Here is a 16,452-nt window from a genome sequence, read left to right as displayed (position 1 = left end):
GTGCATGCTATTGTAATACTTTCACTACTGTCCTTTTTGTCATTTAATGTCACGTGCAACTTTTTCTCCTTTATTAAGACTTTGACATATATCTTGACTGCATGTTCCTATGAGTACTATTGTACCTTTCTTTTTATTTCTACAGTATGTAAGTACAGTATGGTTTGTAACCATTATACATCTACAGTTATGAGTTCCCTAAATATACATAATGGTTATCAACCAATTCAATCTGTGAAGATTGTAGGGTTAATATTTATGTAGGGATCACCAGGTGACCAACATTTCTGAATGAAAATAATATAGCTTTTTAATTGTTTTATAGTAAAATGAAGAAAATTGATAACACCAAAGTTCGTCATGTAAAGTCAGAACAACTGTTACGAATAGATGACCACGATTTTGCCATGAGACCTGGATTTGGAGGTAAACTAATTCCTTTAAATAGTAATTACAATTTGTGATTCCTTTTTTTTAAATTTAACATTTTTAAAATGTTTCCTTTTTTTCCCGTTTTTTGTGATTCCTGTTAAGTTACTGAATATCACATGTCTATATCCTGGCATTATAAAGTAGAGAAATCAGTGTATAATAGGCTGCATCAACATCTAGTGGCCAGAGAGGTCTATAAAACTACATCACTGATATACAGCAGGCTGCAAACAAAAGTGCATATAAAATATACTTTATTATATCCACATAAAACATACTCATGAGATTGATTCATAGTTTCATACAATTATAAATGTAACCCTAAATTATATGCTTTTATTTGGATCTAATTGTGTATCTTTTATAGCCCCTGTCTCCCAAGTGCAGCAGATTGTAATTGTTTATATATCCTCCTGTCATTGCCAAGTCCCAGATATAAATCGAACATTTTCCTTTTCAGTCCCTACAATGTATTTATAATTCTTTATCGAGAAATGAAAAGTCTTCTCACATCTCTTTCCTGTTTTTGTTTTTAATATGGACTTCAACCTACCATTCTAACTTTTTCATGTCCAAATCATTTTACTTTTACATTTTCTGAAGCAGTATTTTCCTCTAGTTATAGCTAATCATGTTTACCCACCTTACCCCTCACTCTTCATGGTCTTTCCCTCCCCAATGCATTTACAAATGTAGGTGTAATATATGATTTATCAAAACTTTTGTGTAACTTCCATCACTTTGTGAGTTTCATGACCATGATCATGTGTGTGGTATATGAATGGTAGACTACTCTTCATTAATACATAGGTAAAAATCAGAGGTGTAGTAATGACTGAACCCATTTTACTTCTCATCACTGCCAAAAACTTCCAAGAACTATGTGACTTAGATAAGGAAGGTTATGCTAAAAACTTTGCATAGTTCTGAAGAAAATATTTGAGAAGTATATTAAATTGAATATTTTCTCTATTCCATGTATTGTATTGTTTTCATATGGAGAAATGAGATAATTTAGTTTTGTGCTCTCTTCCACAATACAATACTGAAGCATTGTGAAATGTAATGCATGAAAGAGGAATCGTATTAAAACATATGACAAATATACAAATTGAATGGATATTACGAAAGTATTTTTGCATTGGCCATATCTGTTAAAGGGACACTAAACCCAATTGTTTTCTTTCATGATTCAGATAGAGCATGCAATTTTAAGCAACTTTCTTTTTTTTTTTCCTGTTATCAATTTTTTTTTCTCTTGGTATCTTTATTTGAAAAGCAGGAATGTAAGCTTAGGAGCCGGTCCTTTTTAGGTTCAGCACCTGGGTAGTGCTTACATATAATGGAGCCACCAATCAGCCAGTGCTACCCAGGGTTCTGAACCAAAAATGGGCTGGCTCCTAAGCACACATTCCTGCTTTTTCAAATGTGATATCAGACCATAATCTTTCACTCTTCTCACCCCTGTCTTACCAATGTGTCTCTTTCCCCTCCCTCCCTTTTTTCTGCATTTACTAACTCTTTTTCTGCCCACCCTTCTTTTTCTCCTTCAGTCTTTTTCTCCTTTATTCACCTCCCTTTTGTTACTCTCCATCTATCCATACTTGACTCCCCATATTTCTCTCTCCTGCTTTTAGTGATATAAAATACATAAACATATTGTTTGACATCATGTGTGAGGACATCACTTCCATTGATTTCAACAAAAATTAGTATACACAATAACTTTTTCGCATAGTTCTCAGGTTTAAAAAAAGTGTTTGTAGATTTAACAAACTGTCAGCTAGATTACGAGTTTTGCGTTATGCTGAAAAAGCATTGTTATGGCTCTTTTTCACTACTGGTATTACAGGTCTTGTAGGTATAGGTGTACCGCACACCTTTTTGGCCGTAACGCAACGTAACTACAGCACCTTTCAAAAAGTCCTTTTTCAATGGGACTTCCACAGCGCCAGAATTACGAGTTTGCCTATCCGGCAAAAAAGTGAGTGATACAGCCTATAACTACAAGATCTGTACCGCCTCCTGAAAGTCAGTAGTTATGAGTTTTACATTACAAAGCTGAAGCATAAAACTCATAACTAAAGTGTTACAAAGTACACTAACACCCATAAAATACCTATTAACCCCTAAACCAAGGCCCGCCAGCATCACAAACACTAAAATAAAATATTAACCCGTAATCTGCCGCTCCAGACATTGCCACCACTATAATAAACATATTAACCCCTAAACCGCCGCACTCCCGCATTGCAAACACTAGTTAAATATTATTAACCCCTAATCTGCTGCCTCCAATGTCGTTGTCACCTAACATCGCCGCAACCTACATTACTGTTATTAACCTCTAATCTGCTGCCCCCAAAATCGCCACCACCTAACTACACTTATTAACCCCTAATCTGCTGTCCCTAACATCGCTGCAACCTTCATTACTGTTAATAACCCCTAATTTGCTGCCCCCAAAATCGCCACCACCTAACTACACTTAACCCCTAATCTGCTGCCCCCAATGTCGCCGCCACTATACTAAAGTTATTAACCCTTAAACCTAACCCTGTCTAACCCTAACCCTAACACCCACTAACTTTATCATAATTAAAATAATTCCAAATAAAAGTTACAATTAATACCTAAATTATTCCTATTTAAAACTAAATAAATACTTACCTGTAAAATAAAACCTAAGCTAACTACAATATAACTATTATTTTGTATTTATTTTAACTAGGTGGGTTATTAACTAGGTGGACTATTTACTAACTACCTAGTAAAAATAAATACTAATTTACCTGTGACATAAAACCTAACCTGTCTTACAGTTAAACCTAACATTACACTAAAATTAAATAAATTAACTAAATTACAAACAAACCCAAAAAACTAAGTTACACAAAATAAAAAAGAAATTATCAAATATTTAAATTAATTACACCTAATCTAATAGCCCTATCAAAATAAACCCCCCCCCCCAAAAAAAAACATAGCCTACACTAAACTGCCAATAGCCCTTAAAAGGGCCTTTTGCGGGGCATTGCCCCAAAGAAATCAGCTCTTTTACCTGTAAAAAAAAATTACAAACTGCCCCCCAACAGTAAAACCCACCACCCACACAACCACCCACACAACCAACCCCCCAAATAAAATCCTATCTAAATAAACCTAAGCTCCCCATTCCCCTGAAAAGGGCATTTGTATGGGCATTGCCCTTAAAATGGCATTTAGCTCTTTTACATTGCCCAAAACCCTAAGCTAAAAATAAAACCCACCCAATAAACCCTTAAAAAACCAAACACTAACCCCCGAAGATCCACTTACAGTTTTTGAAGACCGGGCATCCATCCTCATCCAGCCGGGAGAAGTCTTCATCCAAGCGGCAAAAAGTCTTCAACGAAGCCAAGAGAAGTCTTCATCTAAGCAGCAAGAAGTCCTCAACGAAGCAGGGAGAAGTCTTCATCCAAGCGGCAAGATGTCGTCCTCTAGGCGGGCAGAAGTCTTCATCCAGACAGCATCTTCTATCTTCATCCTTTCAGCATGGAGCAGGTCCATCTTCAAGACATCCGGCGCGGAGCATCCTCTTCATACGGTCCCAGCCGTACACTAAAGGTTCCCTTTAGTGTCCCTTGAATTCAGATTGGCTGACAGAATTCTATCAGCCAATCGTAATTAAAGGGAAAAAAATCCTATTGGCTGATTGCATCAGCCAATAGAATGCGAGCTCAATCCCATTGGTTGATTGGGTCAATTAGCCAATAAGATTTTTTACCCTTTAATTCTGATTGGCTGATAGAATTCTATCAGCCAATCGGAATTCAAGAGACGCCATCTTGGCTGACGTCCCTTAAGGGGAACCTTCAGTGTACGGCTGGGACCGTATGAAGAGGATGCTTCACGCCGGATGTCTTGAAGTTGGATCCGCTCCGCGCCGGAAAGATGAAGATAAAAGATGCCGTCTGGATGAAGACTTCTGCCCGCCTGGAGGACGACTTCTTGCCGCTTGGATGAAGACTTCTCCCGGCTTCGTTGAGGACTTCTTGCCGTTTGGCTGAAGACTTCTCCCGGCTGGATGAGGATGGATGTCCGGTCTTCAATAACTGTAAGTGGATCTTCCGGGGGGTAGTGTTTGTTTTTTTTAAGGGTTTATTGGGTGGGTTTTAGTTTTAGCTTAGGGTTTTGGGCAATGTAAAAGAGCTAAATTCCCATTTAAGGGCAATGCCCATCCAAATTCCCTTTTCAGGGCAATGGGGAGCTTAGGTTTATTTAGATAGGATTTTATTTGGGGGGTTGGTTGTGTGGGTGGTGGGTTTTACTGTTGGGGGTTTGTTTGTATTTTTTTATACAGGTAAAAGAGCTGATTTCTTTGAGGTAGTGCCCTGCAAAAGGCCCTTTTAAGGGCTATTGGCAGTTTAGTGTAGCCTAGGTTTATTTTTATTTTTTTTGGGGGGGGGGCTTTTTTATTTTGATAGGGCTATTAGATTAGGAGTAATTCGTTTTTATTTTTGATAATTTCTTTTTTTATTTTGTGTAATTTAGTGTTTATTATTTTTTGTAATTAAGATAAATGTATTTTTTTAATTTAATGTATTTAATTTTATTGTAATGTTAGGTGTCAGTGTGAGGCAGGTAAAGGTTTTATTTTACAGGTAAATTCTAATTTATTTTAACTAGGTAGCTAGCAAATAGTTAATAACTATTTACTAACTAGTCTACCTAGTTAAAATAAATACAAACTTAGCTGTGAAATAAAAATAAAACCTAAGATAGCTACAATATAACTATTTGTTATATTGTAGCTAGCTTAGGGTTTATTTTACAGGTAAGTATTTATTTTTAAATAGGAATTATTTAGTTATTAATAGTAAGTTTTATTTCAAATTATTTTAATTATATTAAAGTTAGGGGTGTTAGGGTTACGTTAAGGTTAGACTTAGGGTTAGGTTATAATATATTTATTTAGTGGTAGTGATGTGGAAGGCCATTGGTTTAGGGGTTAATAACTTTAGTATAGTGGCAGCGGCAATGTTGGGGGTGGCAGATTAGGGGTTAATAAGTGTAATGTAGGTGTCAGCGATGTCGGAGGAGGCAGATTAGGGGTGTTTAGACTCAGGTTTTATGTTAGGGTGTTAGGTTTAAACATACATTTTCTTTCCCCATAGACATCAATGGAGCTGCATTACGGAGCTTTACGCTCCATGATTGCAGGTGTTAGGCTTTTTTTTTAGCCGGCTCTCCCCATTGATGTCTATGGAGAAATCGTGCACAAAAACGTCAAAGCAGCTTAAAGCAGCGTTGGTATTTGGCTGAGATATGGAGCTCAACGCAGCTGTCAGGTTAGGAAATGTCCAGAAAAAGACCCAAATGCTAGGGCAAACTTAAACAACACCCTTGCACTCTGAGTTTAATCCAGGACGTGACCCCACGACAACTTCCAAAAAATAATGTACTCACGATATGGAGCAGGGTTAGCCTGTGCCAAAGTAATTCAAGATATCAGCCAGATAGACTTCTGAATAAGGAACTGGTTTCAGGAAATGTAATCAGGTAGTTTGAAGGTTAACACTGTGTTGTCAGAACTTGCAGAGATAGCAACAGGTAATCTGGTAGTTTGAAGGTTAACACAGATTAATCAGTACTTGTTGAGATTGGCAACAGGATATCAAGCAGTTTGAAGGTTTACACTGAATAGTTGTATTTGCAGAGTTTGGAAACAGGTAAACATGCAGATTGAAGGTTTCACAGATATAACAGTATTAGAATAGTTTGGCAGTACACAGAGTAGTCAGAATTTGCAGGGTTTGCAGCAGGTAAACAGGCAGTTTGAAAGTTTCACAAAACAAACAGTACTTGCATTGTTTGGAGACAGGTAATCAGGAGGTTGAAGGTTAATCCAGCATAGTAAGTCCTTGAAGAGATTGGCAACAGAAAAGCAGCAGTTAGAGAGATTCCACAGCAAATTCCTAACAGAAGCCACAAAATTAAACAAACAAACGGGCACTGGAGAAACAGGAAGTCCGGAATAAAAAGCCTGGTTGTGACATCATCAGGAAGTGGTGGCTAAGACACCTGTCAATCAAGCACACAGAGAGGAGGACTGCAGAGCTTCCCAGCAGCCGAGCGTGACAGTGCCCCCTCCTCAAGGACCCCTCCGGGGGAACCCAACCGGGCCTGGCAGGGTATTTCTTGTTAAAAGACTTGACAAGAGCTGGAGCATGAACATGAGAGGCTGGTTCCCAAGATCATTCAGAGATAGGAAAATCCTTCCAATGGACCAGGTAGTATAGCCGATTGCCCCGTAGCTTGGAATCGAGAATCTGGCTGACTTCAAACTCAGAAGTTCCCTCTACGGAAAGTGGAGGAGGTGGTTTACTCTTGATAGAGTACCGATTGTAGATGACTGGCTTGAGTAGGGAGACATGAAACACTGGATGGATCTTGAGAGTCTTGGGTAAGGCCAGGCTGTATGCAGAAGAACAAACTCTGGAAACAATTCGAAAAGGTCCAATGTACTTAGGACCCAACTTGGTACAAGGTTGTTTTAGACATATGAATCTGGTGGATAAAAATACTCTGTCTCCAGTACGAAGTAAAGGAGCCTTGCACCTTCTGCGATCAGCATATTTCTTATGTCTTAAGGAAGAAGAGAGTAGATTTTGACAAATGAGTTGCCAGTGATTACTGAGATTTTTCACTATACGATCTGCTCCAGGGACTGGTAATCATAGGAAAGGTTCTAGGTTCAAATCCATAAGCTGCCTTAAAGGGAGAGGTCTGTAATGAGGCGTTATAATGTGAGTTGTTAGCTAATTCCGCCAAAGGCAATAACTGAGACCAGTTGGAGTGGTGATGGTCTACATAATGTCTAAGAAAAGATTCCAAGGCTTGATTTACATGCGCAGTCTGTCCGTTGGATTGAGGATGGTGTGCAGTAGAAAGTGATATGTTGATTCCGAAGTGCTTACAAAAAGACCTCCAAAATTTGGAAACAAATTGGACTCCACGATCTGAGACTATGTCAGTGGGGAAACCATGTAAACGAGATATATGTAGAACAAAGAGTTCAGAAAGTCTTTGAGCTGAAGGCAAGCCTGGAAGAGGTATGAAGTGAGCAGACTTGGAGAACCGATCCACCACTACCCAAATGGTCGTATTTCCAGCAGAAACAGATCAGTAACAAAGTCCATGGATAAGTGAGACCAAGGGTAATGAGGAATAGGAAGAGGGTGTAATAGACCAAACGGTCGATGAGAAGATTGTTTGTTCGAAGTACAAGAACTACAAGCAGCAATATAATCCTTAACATCCCTCCTCATAGTAGACCACCAAACATGCTGCTTCAGTTTCCACAATGTATTGGTTATTCCATGATGACCTGCTGAAATGTTGTCATGAGCCAAATGTAGAAGCTTAAGACGTAATCCTTTGGGTACATACAGGATACCAGAAGGTAGTTTGCAAGAAGATGGTACCCGGACTTGAGCAGCATGTAAAGCCTGTACTGGAAAAGAGGATACTTGAGCCAAAACTTTGACTGGACGTAGTATAGGTTCTGAATCCAATGGAGAAGGTTCAGAAGATTGGAACTGCCTAGATAAAGCATCTGCCTTCGAATTTTTTGAACCAGGAACATAGGAAAGTACAAAATTAAACCTGGAGAAGAACAAGGCCCACCGAGCCTGACAAGGATTGAGACGTGTAGCTGTTTGGAGGTATAAAAGATTCTTGTGATCTGTCAGAATGAAAAAAGGTTGACTGGTACCCTCTAACCAATGCCTCCATTCATCCAAAGCTAATTTTATATCCAAAAGCTCCTTATTGCCCACATCATAATTTAACTCGGCAGGATTGAATTTTTTCGAAAAGAACGCCACAGGATGTATGTTGCTGGTAGTCGGATCACGTTGGGAGAGAACAGCTCCAGCTGCTATAGAGGAAGCGTCAACCTCCAAAATAAACTGGAGATCAGGAATTGGATGACTGAGAAGAGGTGCAGAAGAAAATGCTGATTTTAGCGTTTCAAAAGCCTGTACTGCCGAAGAGGACCAGTTCTTACAATTTTGCCCTTTCTTAGTAAGAGAAGTGAGTGGAGACGTGATGTCAGCAAAGTTCTTTATAAACTTTCTATAGTAATTGGCAAAGCCAAGAAACCTCTGCAGGGATTTGAGAGTAGTTGGTCTGGGCCAGTCCTTGATAGCCGACAGTTTAGCAGGATCCATCTCAAAACCTGATTCAGAAATGATATACCCCAAAAAGGGGATGGAACTCTGATGAAAAGAGCATTTCTCCAATTTAGCGAACAGGGAATTGTCTCGTAACCTCTGAAGTACCAGTCTTACATGATGTACATGTTCCTGTAATGTTTTTGAATAGATCAGAATGTCATCGAGGTAAATGATAACAAATTGATTTAGATAATCTCTGAAGATTTCGTTAACAAAGTGCTGAAATACTGCTGGTGCATTGCACAATCCGAATGGCATTATTAGATACTCGTAGTGACCAAATCTAGTGTTAAATGCCATCTTCCATTCGTCTCCTTTATGGATTCTGACCAGATTGTAGGCCCCACGGAGATCTAACGTGGAAAAAATAGAAGCACCTTGAAGACGATCGAATAACTCAGAAATGAGCGGCAGAGGATAGCTGTTTTTGACAGTAATCTGATTCAAGGCTCGATAATCAATACAGGGATGAAGATCTCCATCTTTTTTCCCAATGAAGAAAAAACCTGCACCCACAGGTGAAGAGGAAGGACGAATAAATCCTCTGGCTAAGTTGTCCTTTATGTATTCCTCAAGAGAGACATTTTCTTGACGAGAGAGGGGATAGGTCCTACCCTTAGGTAGAGGAGCCCCTGAATACAATTCGATAGGACAGTCAAATATCCGGTGTGGAGGTAACGTCTCAGCTTCTTTTTTAGAAAACACATCAAAAAAGGCATGATAGTAATTAGGCAATGATTCAGGAACTTCCACCATAGCTACGACAGGACAAGATGGTTTAGAGGGATTTTGCAGGCAATGTTTGAAACAGGTAGTTCCCCAGAAAATAAGTTTTCCTTTAGACCATGAGAAAACTGGATCATGAAGCTGCAACCAAGGTAACCCCAGAATCAATGGTATGTGGGGAGAAGAGATGACATCAAAACGAATAATTTCAGAATGAACTATGCCCACAGTCAAAAGAAGAGGAATGGTAGAATGTTGCATGATACCAGTACATAGAGGCTGTCCACTGACAGTAGTTACCTTAATTAACTGTTTCTTGGCTTGAAGAGGAATCCTGAGAGAGTCAGCAAAGTTTGAATAAATGAATACTACAGCAGCTCCAGAATCGATGAGAGCTTGAGCTCGAAACTTGGTGTTTCCAAAAGAGATAGTTACAGGAACAAAAAGTTTAGAATTGAGGGAAGACATGGGATTCTGGCTTAACTCTGTCCCTCTATAAAAAGTTAAGCCTTGGCTTTTACTGGCCGGATAGGACAGTCCTTCAGTAAATGTCCTTTGGTACCACAATACAGACATAACCCAAGAGTACGCCTTCTATGGCATTCAGCTTCTGACAATTTAATAGCTCCTACTTCCATGGGTTCCACAGACTCAGGAGATTGGGAATTATTATTAGAAAGACTTGAGGTTTGAATAGGAAGACGAAAAGAAGATTTAACAAAGGATCTCCGATTCCTATCTCTCTCCTGAAGACGTTCAGAATGCCGGGAGTCAAGAGTAATACATAAATTGATAAGACCCTCCAATGAATCGGGGAGTTTCCGAAATACAAGTTCATCCTTAAGGCGTTCGCAAAGTCCTTTGTGAAAGGCTGCCCGTAAGACTCCATGGTTCCAATCAGTTTCTGCGGCTAAAGTCCTGAATTCAATAGCATATTGAGCTACAGAAAGGGATCCCTGTCTAAGATCCAACAATCCTGCCTCAGCAGCTGCAGACCTCCCATGCTTGTCAAAAACAGAAGAAAAAATGGACACAAATAATTCCACATCCTGTAGTAACGGATCATTCTTCTCTAAAAGAGGGGACACCAAGGCTAGAGCCTTACCCTTCATGAGGGAAATAATAAAGGTGATTTTGGAATGAGAATTGGAAAATTTTTGAGGATTGTTTCTGAAGTGTAAATGACACTGATTAAGGAATCCACGGCATTCTTCAGGATTACCGTCATATTTATCTGGAAGGGATTCATGGTATATTCTGTCCAACAGTTTGAGCTGGATTAAAGACAGCATTGGTGCTAGTAGCAGTGGCAGCAGGAGTCGCCGTAGCTTGAGAAGGAGCGGAGAGGTTATGTAGCAGAGCAGTAATCTGGTCAAGCTTGGAATCCAAAGATTGCAAATGAGCAGAATGATTTCCTAGAAGTTGCCCTTGTAGAGCCACCGCCCTGGATAACTCATCAGGGTCAATATTATGGCCCGTTTGTACTGTCAGGTTAGGAAATGTCCAGAAGAAGACCCAAATGCTAGGGCAAACTTAAACAACACCCTTGCACTCTGAGTTTAATCCAGGACGTGACCCCATGACAACTTCCAAAAAATAATGTACTCACGATATGGAGCAGGGTTAGTCTGTGCCAAAGTAATTCAAGATATCAGCCAGATAGACTTCTGAATAAGGAACTGGTTTCAGGAAATGTCTTCCACAGAATCAGGAGAGCAGGGATAGTCCACTTATACTCAGGCAGAAGGGTAAAACAGGAAACAGTTAATAATGCAGGAGTAGGTAATTTGTTATCAGGCAGTTTGAGGGTTAACACTGTGTAGACAGTCTTTGCAGAGTATGCAACAGGTAATCAGGCAGTTTGAGGGTTAACACTGAGTAGACAGTCTTTGCAGAGTATGCAACATGTAATCAGGCAGTTTGAGGGTTAACACTGTGTTGTCAGAACTTGCAGAGATAGCAACAGTTAATCTGGTAGTTTGAAGGTTAACACAGATTAATCAGTACTTGTTGAGATTGGCAACAGGATATCAAGCAGTTTGAAGGTTTACACTGAATAATTGTATTTGCAGAGTTTGGAAACAGGTAAACATGCAGATTGAAGGTTTCACATAAATAACAGTATTAGAATAGTTTGACAGTACACAGAGTAGTCAGAATTTGCAGGGTTTGCAGCAGGTAAACAGGCAGTTTGAAAGTTTCACAAAACAAACAGTACTTGCATTGTTTGGAGACAGGTAATCAGGAGGTTGAAGGTTAATCCAGCATAGTAAGTCCTTGAAGAGATTGGCAACAGAAAAGCAGCAGTTAGAGAGATTCCACAGCGAATTCCTGAATCCTAACACAAGCCACAAAGTTAAACAAACAAACGGGCACTGGAGAAACGGGAAGCCAGGAATAAAAAGCCTGGTTGTGACATAATCAGGAAGTGGTGGCTCAGACACCTGTCAATCAAGCACACAGGGAGGACTGCAGAGCTACCCAGCAGCCGAGTGTGACAGCAGCCATATCGCCCGCAAACGCTGGGTTTTTGCAAACCTGTAATAGCAGCGCTATTAAAGGTGAGCGGTGGAAATAACTTGCAAGTTATTAGCAAGCCACTCATAACTCAAATCTGGTGTGTGTGCATTAGAATTGAGAAAGATATTTTGAAAGGACATTTTTTTTATAAACCTGTTTGAGACTTAGATAAAAAGTCTGTGCAAATCAACTAATCAAGAGGCATCTATGCACTACTCAATTAAAAAAATCTCAAACTTTTAATTGAAAACATTTACTTTTTATTTAGTATATATAGAAAGTGGGCCTACATGTGACATATTTCCCTTACTTTAATTACCAAAAATGTATTTTCAACATTAAAAGTAAAGTTCTATGAAATAATTTACAATAAAATTTTATAAAAACAAAATGACCATAGGAATTTAGATTTCCAGAATAATGCAGTAATATTGATTTTAACCTTTGTTCTCAGCCTTTATGATGTTACTAGAACCTCTGAATGAATTTTAGTTAATTAGGCCCAAGCAAATACAATATCAATAACCGTGAAGACATTCAATTTATTCAAATTAAACAAGAAGTTCAAAAATCCTAGGTGTTCTTAGGAGCATGCACGTGTCTTTAGCCAGCAGTGTTTGCAACAACGTTTATAGCAATGTTATACATATTTGCAAACACAGCTGCCATGGAATGCTACAGACACTCTATGGTAGCAGAGTTTGCAACTATGTATATCCTTGTTTTAAACATTCTTGCAAACATTATTGCCAGATGGCTAAGGACACGTGTATGCTACTGATCACTCCTTGGATTACCCTTTAACAAAGGATACCAAGGATTGATAAGAGAAGTAAAATGGGAAGTTGTTTAAAATTGCATGTTATATCTAAATTGTGAACGTTTAATTTTGACTTTACTGTCCCTTTAACTATCATTGCATTAACAATGTTGTGTCAATAAATATTTACTTAAATTAAATGGTACACTGTCAGAAAAAATGTGCAAAAATTGTGCCTTTAGGGGTACAACAGCTTGTCACTGGGGCAGTACCCTCAAAGGTACACCTGCTGTACCCTTTAAAATGGGTACAAATTGGTATCCTTGCAGATTGTACCTTTTAAAATCAAATATGTACCTTTGGTGACTAGATTGGACCTCAGTCCTATGGTACCATATTGTACCTTTAAAAATGGTGCAAATCTGGCCTTTTAAGGGTACTGCCCCAGTGACAAGCCCTTTGTACCTCATGATGGCAAATTTGTACTCATCAACACAGCATATTACAAATGCTGTTTCATTAAATTTATCATGTTACATTCAAATATGCATTCAATTAATGTGTACTTTCTCAGGCATTATTACAATAGCTACACTGCAGCTTTAATGAAAAAGTTTGTTGTATACTTAACTGTAGCAATTCCAAAGACTGCTACAGTACAGAACCACCTAGAAAAAAAACAGGCTAAACAACCAGTTCCAAAAAGAGCTACTCAATGTATTTGTATCACTCTGTACTAGACTCTAAAATCACCCCATTTAATTTATGGTGACATGCCACATAAAACATAAATATATAGAAAACAAATAGAGAACAACATAATAATAAAATATAACTAACGAAAAGAAGGGGGATTCGGAGGAAAGATAAACAATAAAACTCACAACCATACATTGAATTGTCACTCTATGCAAAATATATGCAAATGAGTCTATTTCCCTAGTAAACACTTTGGTGATGAACCTGCTACCAATAGATGGAGCTGTGTTACACATGTCAAGGAACTTTCAACCAACAGATGGAGCTATGGCATGTCAGACACAATGTCCATATATGTGACTGGGGAACGGTTACAATTTTATTTAATTTTTTTTTAAAAAACTGGTTCTTAAACAGCTCTTTATTTTATAGAGTTTAAATCATTTTTTTTTCTTTGTAATTTTAGTTAATACATTTGATTTATGTTTAAGAGTTAACATCTTGATGCTCTAAATATAAACATTAAAATGTTAAGTGCTTGTTTGCTATTTAGAACCAGCAACACAGTATCATTGAATATATGGGTTATTAAGTATTTTTTTGCTTTGCCCACTTCTTGCATATTACCAACAACAATTGAACATAATTATTTTGCTGTACAACATGTATGTTGCATTAATTTTGGGTGACTGACAGTTATGTGAATATGAATAATTGAGGTGTACAAATGATATGGACTGGCAGGATTTGGCAGCCTTGAACCACCCATCCCTCTCCACCCTTTAGTCACACAAGTGATTGTACCTTTTTGGGGGGGGTTAAATGGTACAGACATGGACCCTTTGACAGTTGGAAACATATTTGTACCTTATTTACCGCTAAATGGTACATATTAGTTCCTTAAGGTGTAATTATGATCCATTGAGGGTACAACCAAAGCAGTTGTACCCTAAGTGTTCACAAACGGACCCCAACCGTACCCTTTTTTCTGACAGTGTATACAGAAATAGCAATACATATTTACATACATGAAACGGTATACAGTAATAAAAGACTAAATTAACTGTAAGGTAAAATATACCAGTGTTCCCTATTAATTTAAAATCTTTAACATGGACAATAACTGGGAAAAGAGGGGGATGGAAAGGCAGAAAAAAGGCTATCAATTATTTCACTTAGAGGGCTATGACACCCACTTCATAGTAACAATTCAATGGAGGGCTCTGAAATTGTGCCTCTAACTATCTCCAAAAGTAAATCCATAAACAAGTGAGAGCACATACATAAAATTAAAGAATCTCCTCTTGCAAATGAAGGGGGAATTTACCCTATAGATAAGTTGTGTTCAATGCACAAACTGCAGTTCCGAAAGCCATTATACACCAGGCTAAAAACAAAACATGGCGGGCAGTGAAGCTGTGTTGTATTCTCACCATAAATTAAATCTTAACATCCATGAGACCTCTAGTACAAACAAGAAGAAATTCCTCTTTCATACGAAGAGTAACAACCCTTTACATAGTTTAATACAAATGGTGAACAAATGCACCACCCTCTTTAACAAAGATAAACCAACACACGATTAAGACTCGTATTATACATATCAATGTCTTTTTTCTTCAAATAACAAGTTACATCTCTAGATATCATACGTCATTATTACAAGATATTTTCTTGAGAGTTAAAAAATGAAGTGAATGTTAAAACTACAGATATATTTTTTGGTCAACAGATATATTATTATGTTTGGTGCATTTTAATTGTTTTCCCTCTTACAACTCCCTGAATACAATCTGAGCAATGGATGCCCATAGCTAGTAACTAGTACCATATGAAAATAAATCTAATTAATAATCTCTTTTCCTAAAGGTTCACCCATTCCTGTTGGCATTGATGTGCAGATAGAAAGTATAGACAGCATTTCTGAAGTTGATATGGTAAGTTACAAATTCTGCTTCATCCATAATGATACCATCAAACCATTACACACAAAAAAGTACAGTAGTCAGTAGATGCATTGTAAAGTATCCTGATTTTTTTTTTTTAAAAAGGAGATCTTTGCATATCACTTATGTATATCTTTATCTGAAAATGTATTGATATCAGTAACTGTGACTGAATATTGACAAACTATACAATTAGGGTTGTGCATATGTTTTTTTTTTTTTCCTGGGTTGTATTTGCCAAAATAAATTTTTCCTTTTGTCTATCATTTTGCTACTAAAATTCTTCTACAAAACAAACTAGACCTTTTCACTAATGAGCCATTTCAAAACTCATTGCTGAAGTTAGATTTAGGGGCCGATTTATCATCGGTCTGACTGACATGATCCGCTCAGCGGATCATGTCTGACAGACATCGATGAATGCCGACAGCATACGCTGTCAGCATTTATCATTGCACAAGCAGTTCTTGTGAACTGCTTGTGCAATGCCGCCCCCTGCAGATTTACGACCAATCGGCCGCTAGCAGGGGGTGTCAATCAGCCCAATCGTATGAGATCGGGCAGATTGATGTCCGCAGCCTCAGAGCAGGCGGACCAGTTAAGGAGCAGCGGTCTTATGACTGCTTCTTCATAACTGCTGTTTCCACTGAGCCTGAAGGCTCGTGTGGAAACAGGGGCATCGGGGGCCATTCGGCCCTTGATAAATTGGCCCCTTAGTCTTTTGTACTCTTTGCATTGTAATACAAATTTTCGGGCTTTTTCTGATATTTCATCACACAAACTATATGCTACTTTTTTTTTTTTTAGTTGAAAAGTTTATTGAGAATTAAAGTATTACAGAAATAGAAAATAAAAATGAGAAATATACATTGGTTTCAATATACATCAAGTTTGCGTTTTTCATTTTTTTTTTTAAAGAATAATTAAACAATATATGAGGGGTGGGGGGAAAACAATAGGTAAATACAAGAAAAATAAAATAAGGTTATTGTTCGCATGGTGTCAACATATCTCATTCACTATTAAGAGATCATAAAGTATGTGATCGGCCTGTAAGTCTGGGTTGTGCTAAATTAGGCCGTAATAGAGGAGTTATTTTGAATGTAAGTTTCCCACATGCTTAGCATTTAAGCATAGGTATCCATTTTCT

The 16,452-nt window shown here is 38.1% G+C and overlaps 1 protein-coding gene across 1 annotated transcript in view; it reads left to right on the top strand.

Moving 5' to 3' along the window:
* The first annotated feature begins 329 nt into the window (after positions 1 to 329).
* Positions 330 to 16,452, top strand: part of GABRR3 (gamma-aminobutyric acid type A receptor subunit rho3) — a 94,287-nt gene continuing 78,164 nt past the window's right edge. The window contains exons 1-2 of the mRNA XM_053704568.1: positions 330 to 426; positions 15,226 to 15,293. Coding sequence (XP_053560543.1) covers positions 330 to 426; positions 15,226 to 15,293 — 165 coding nt within the window. The remainder of the gene's footprint in view (positions 427 to 15,225; positions 15,294 to 16,452) is intronic.

The sequence above is a fragment of the Bombina bombina genome, chromosome 3 (genome assembly GCF_027579735.1).
Source record: "Bombina bombina isolate aBomBom1 chromosome 3, aBomBom1.pri, whole genome shotgun sequence".
NCBI lineage: Eukaryota > Metazoa > Chordata > Amphibia > Anura > Bombinatoridae > Bombina > Bombina bombina.
This window is presented reverse-complemented; position numbering and strand designations above follow the sequence as displayed.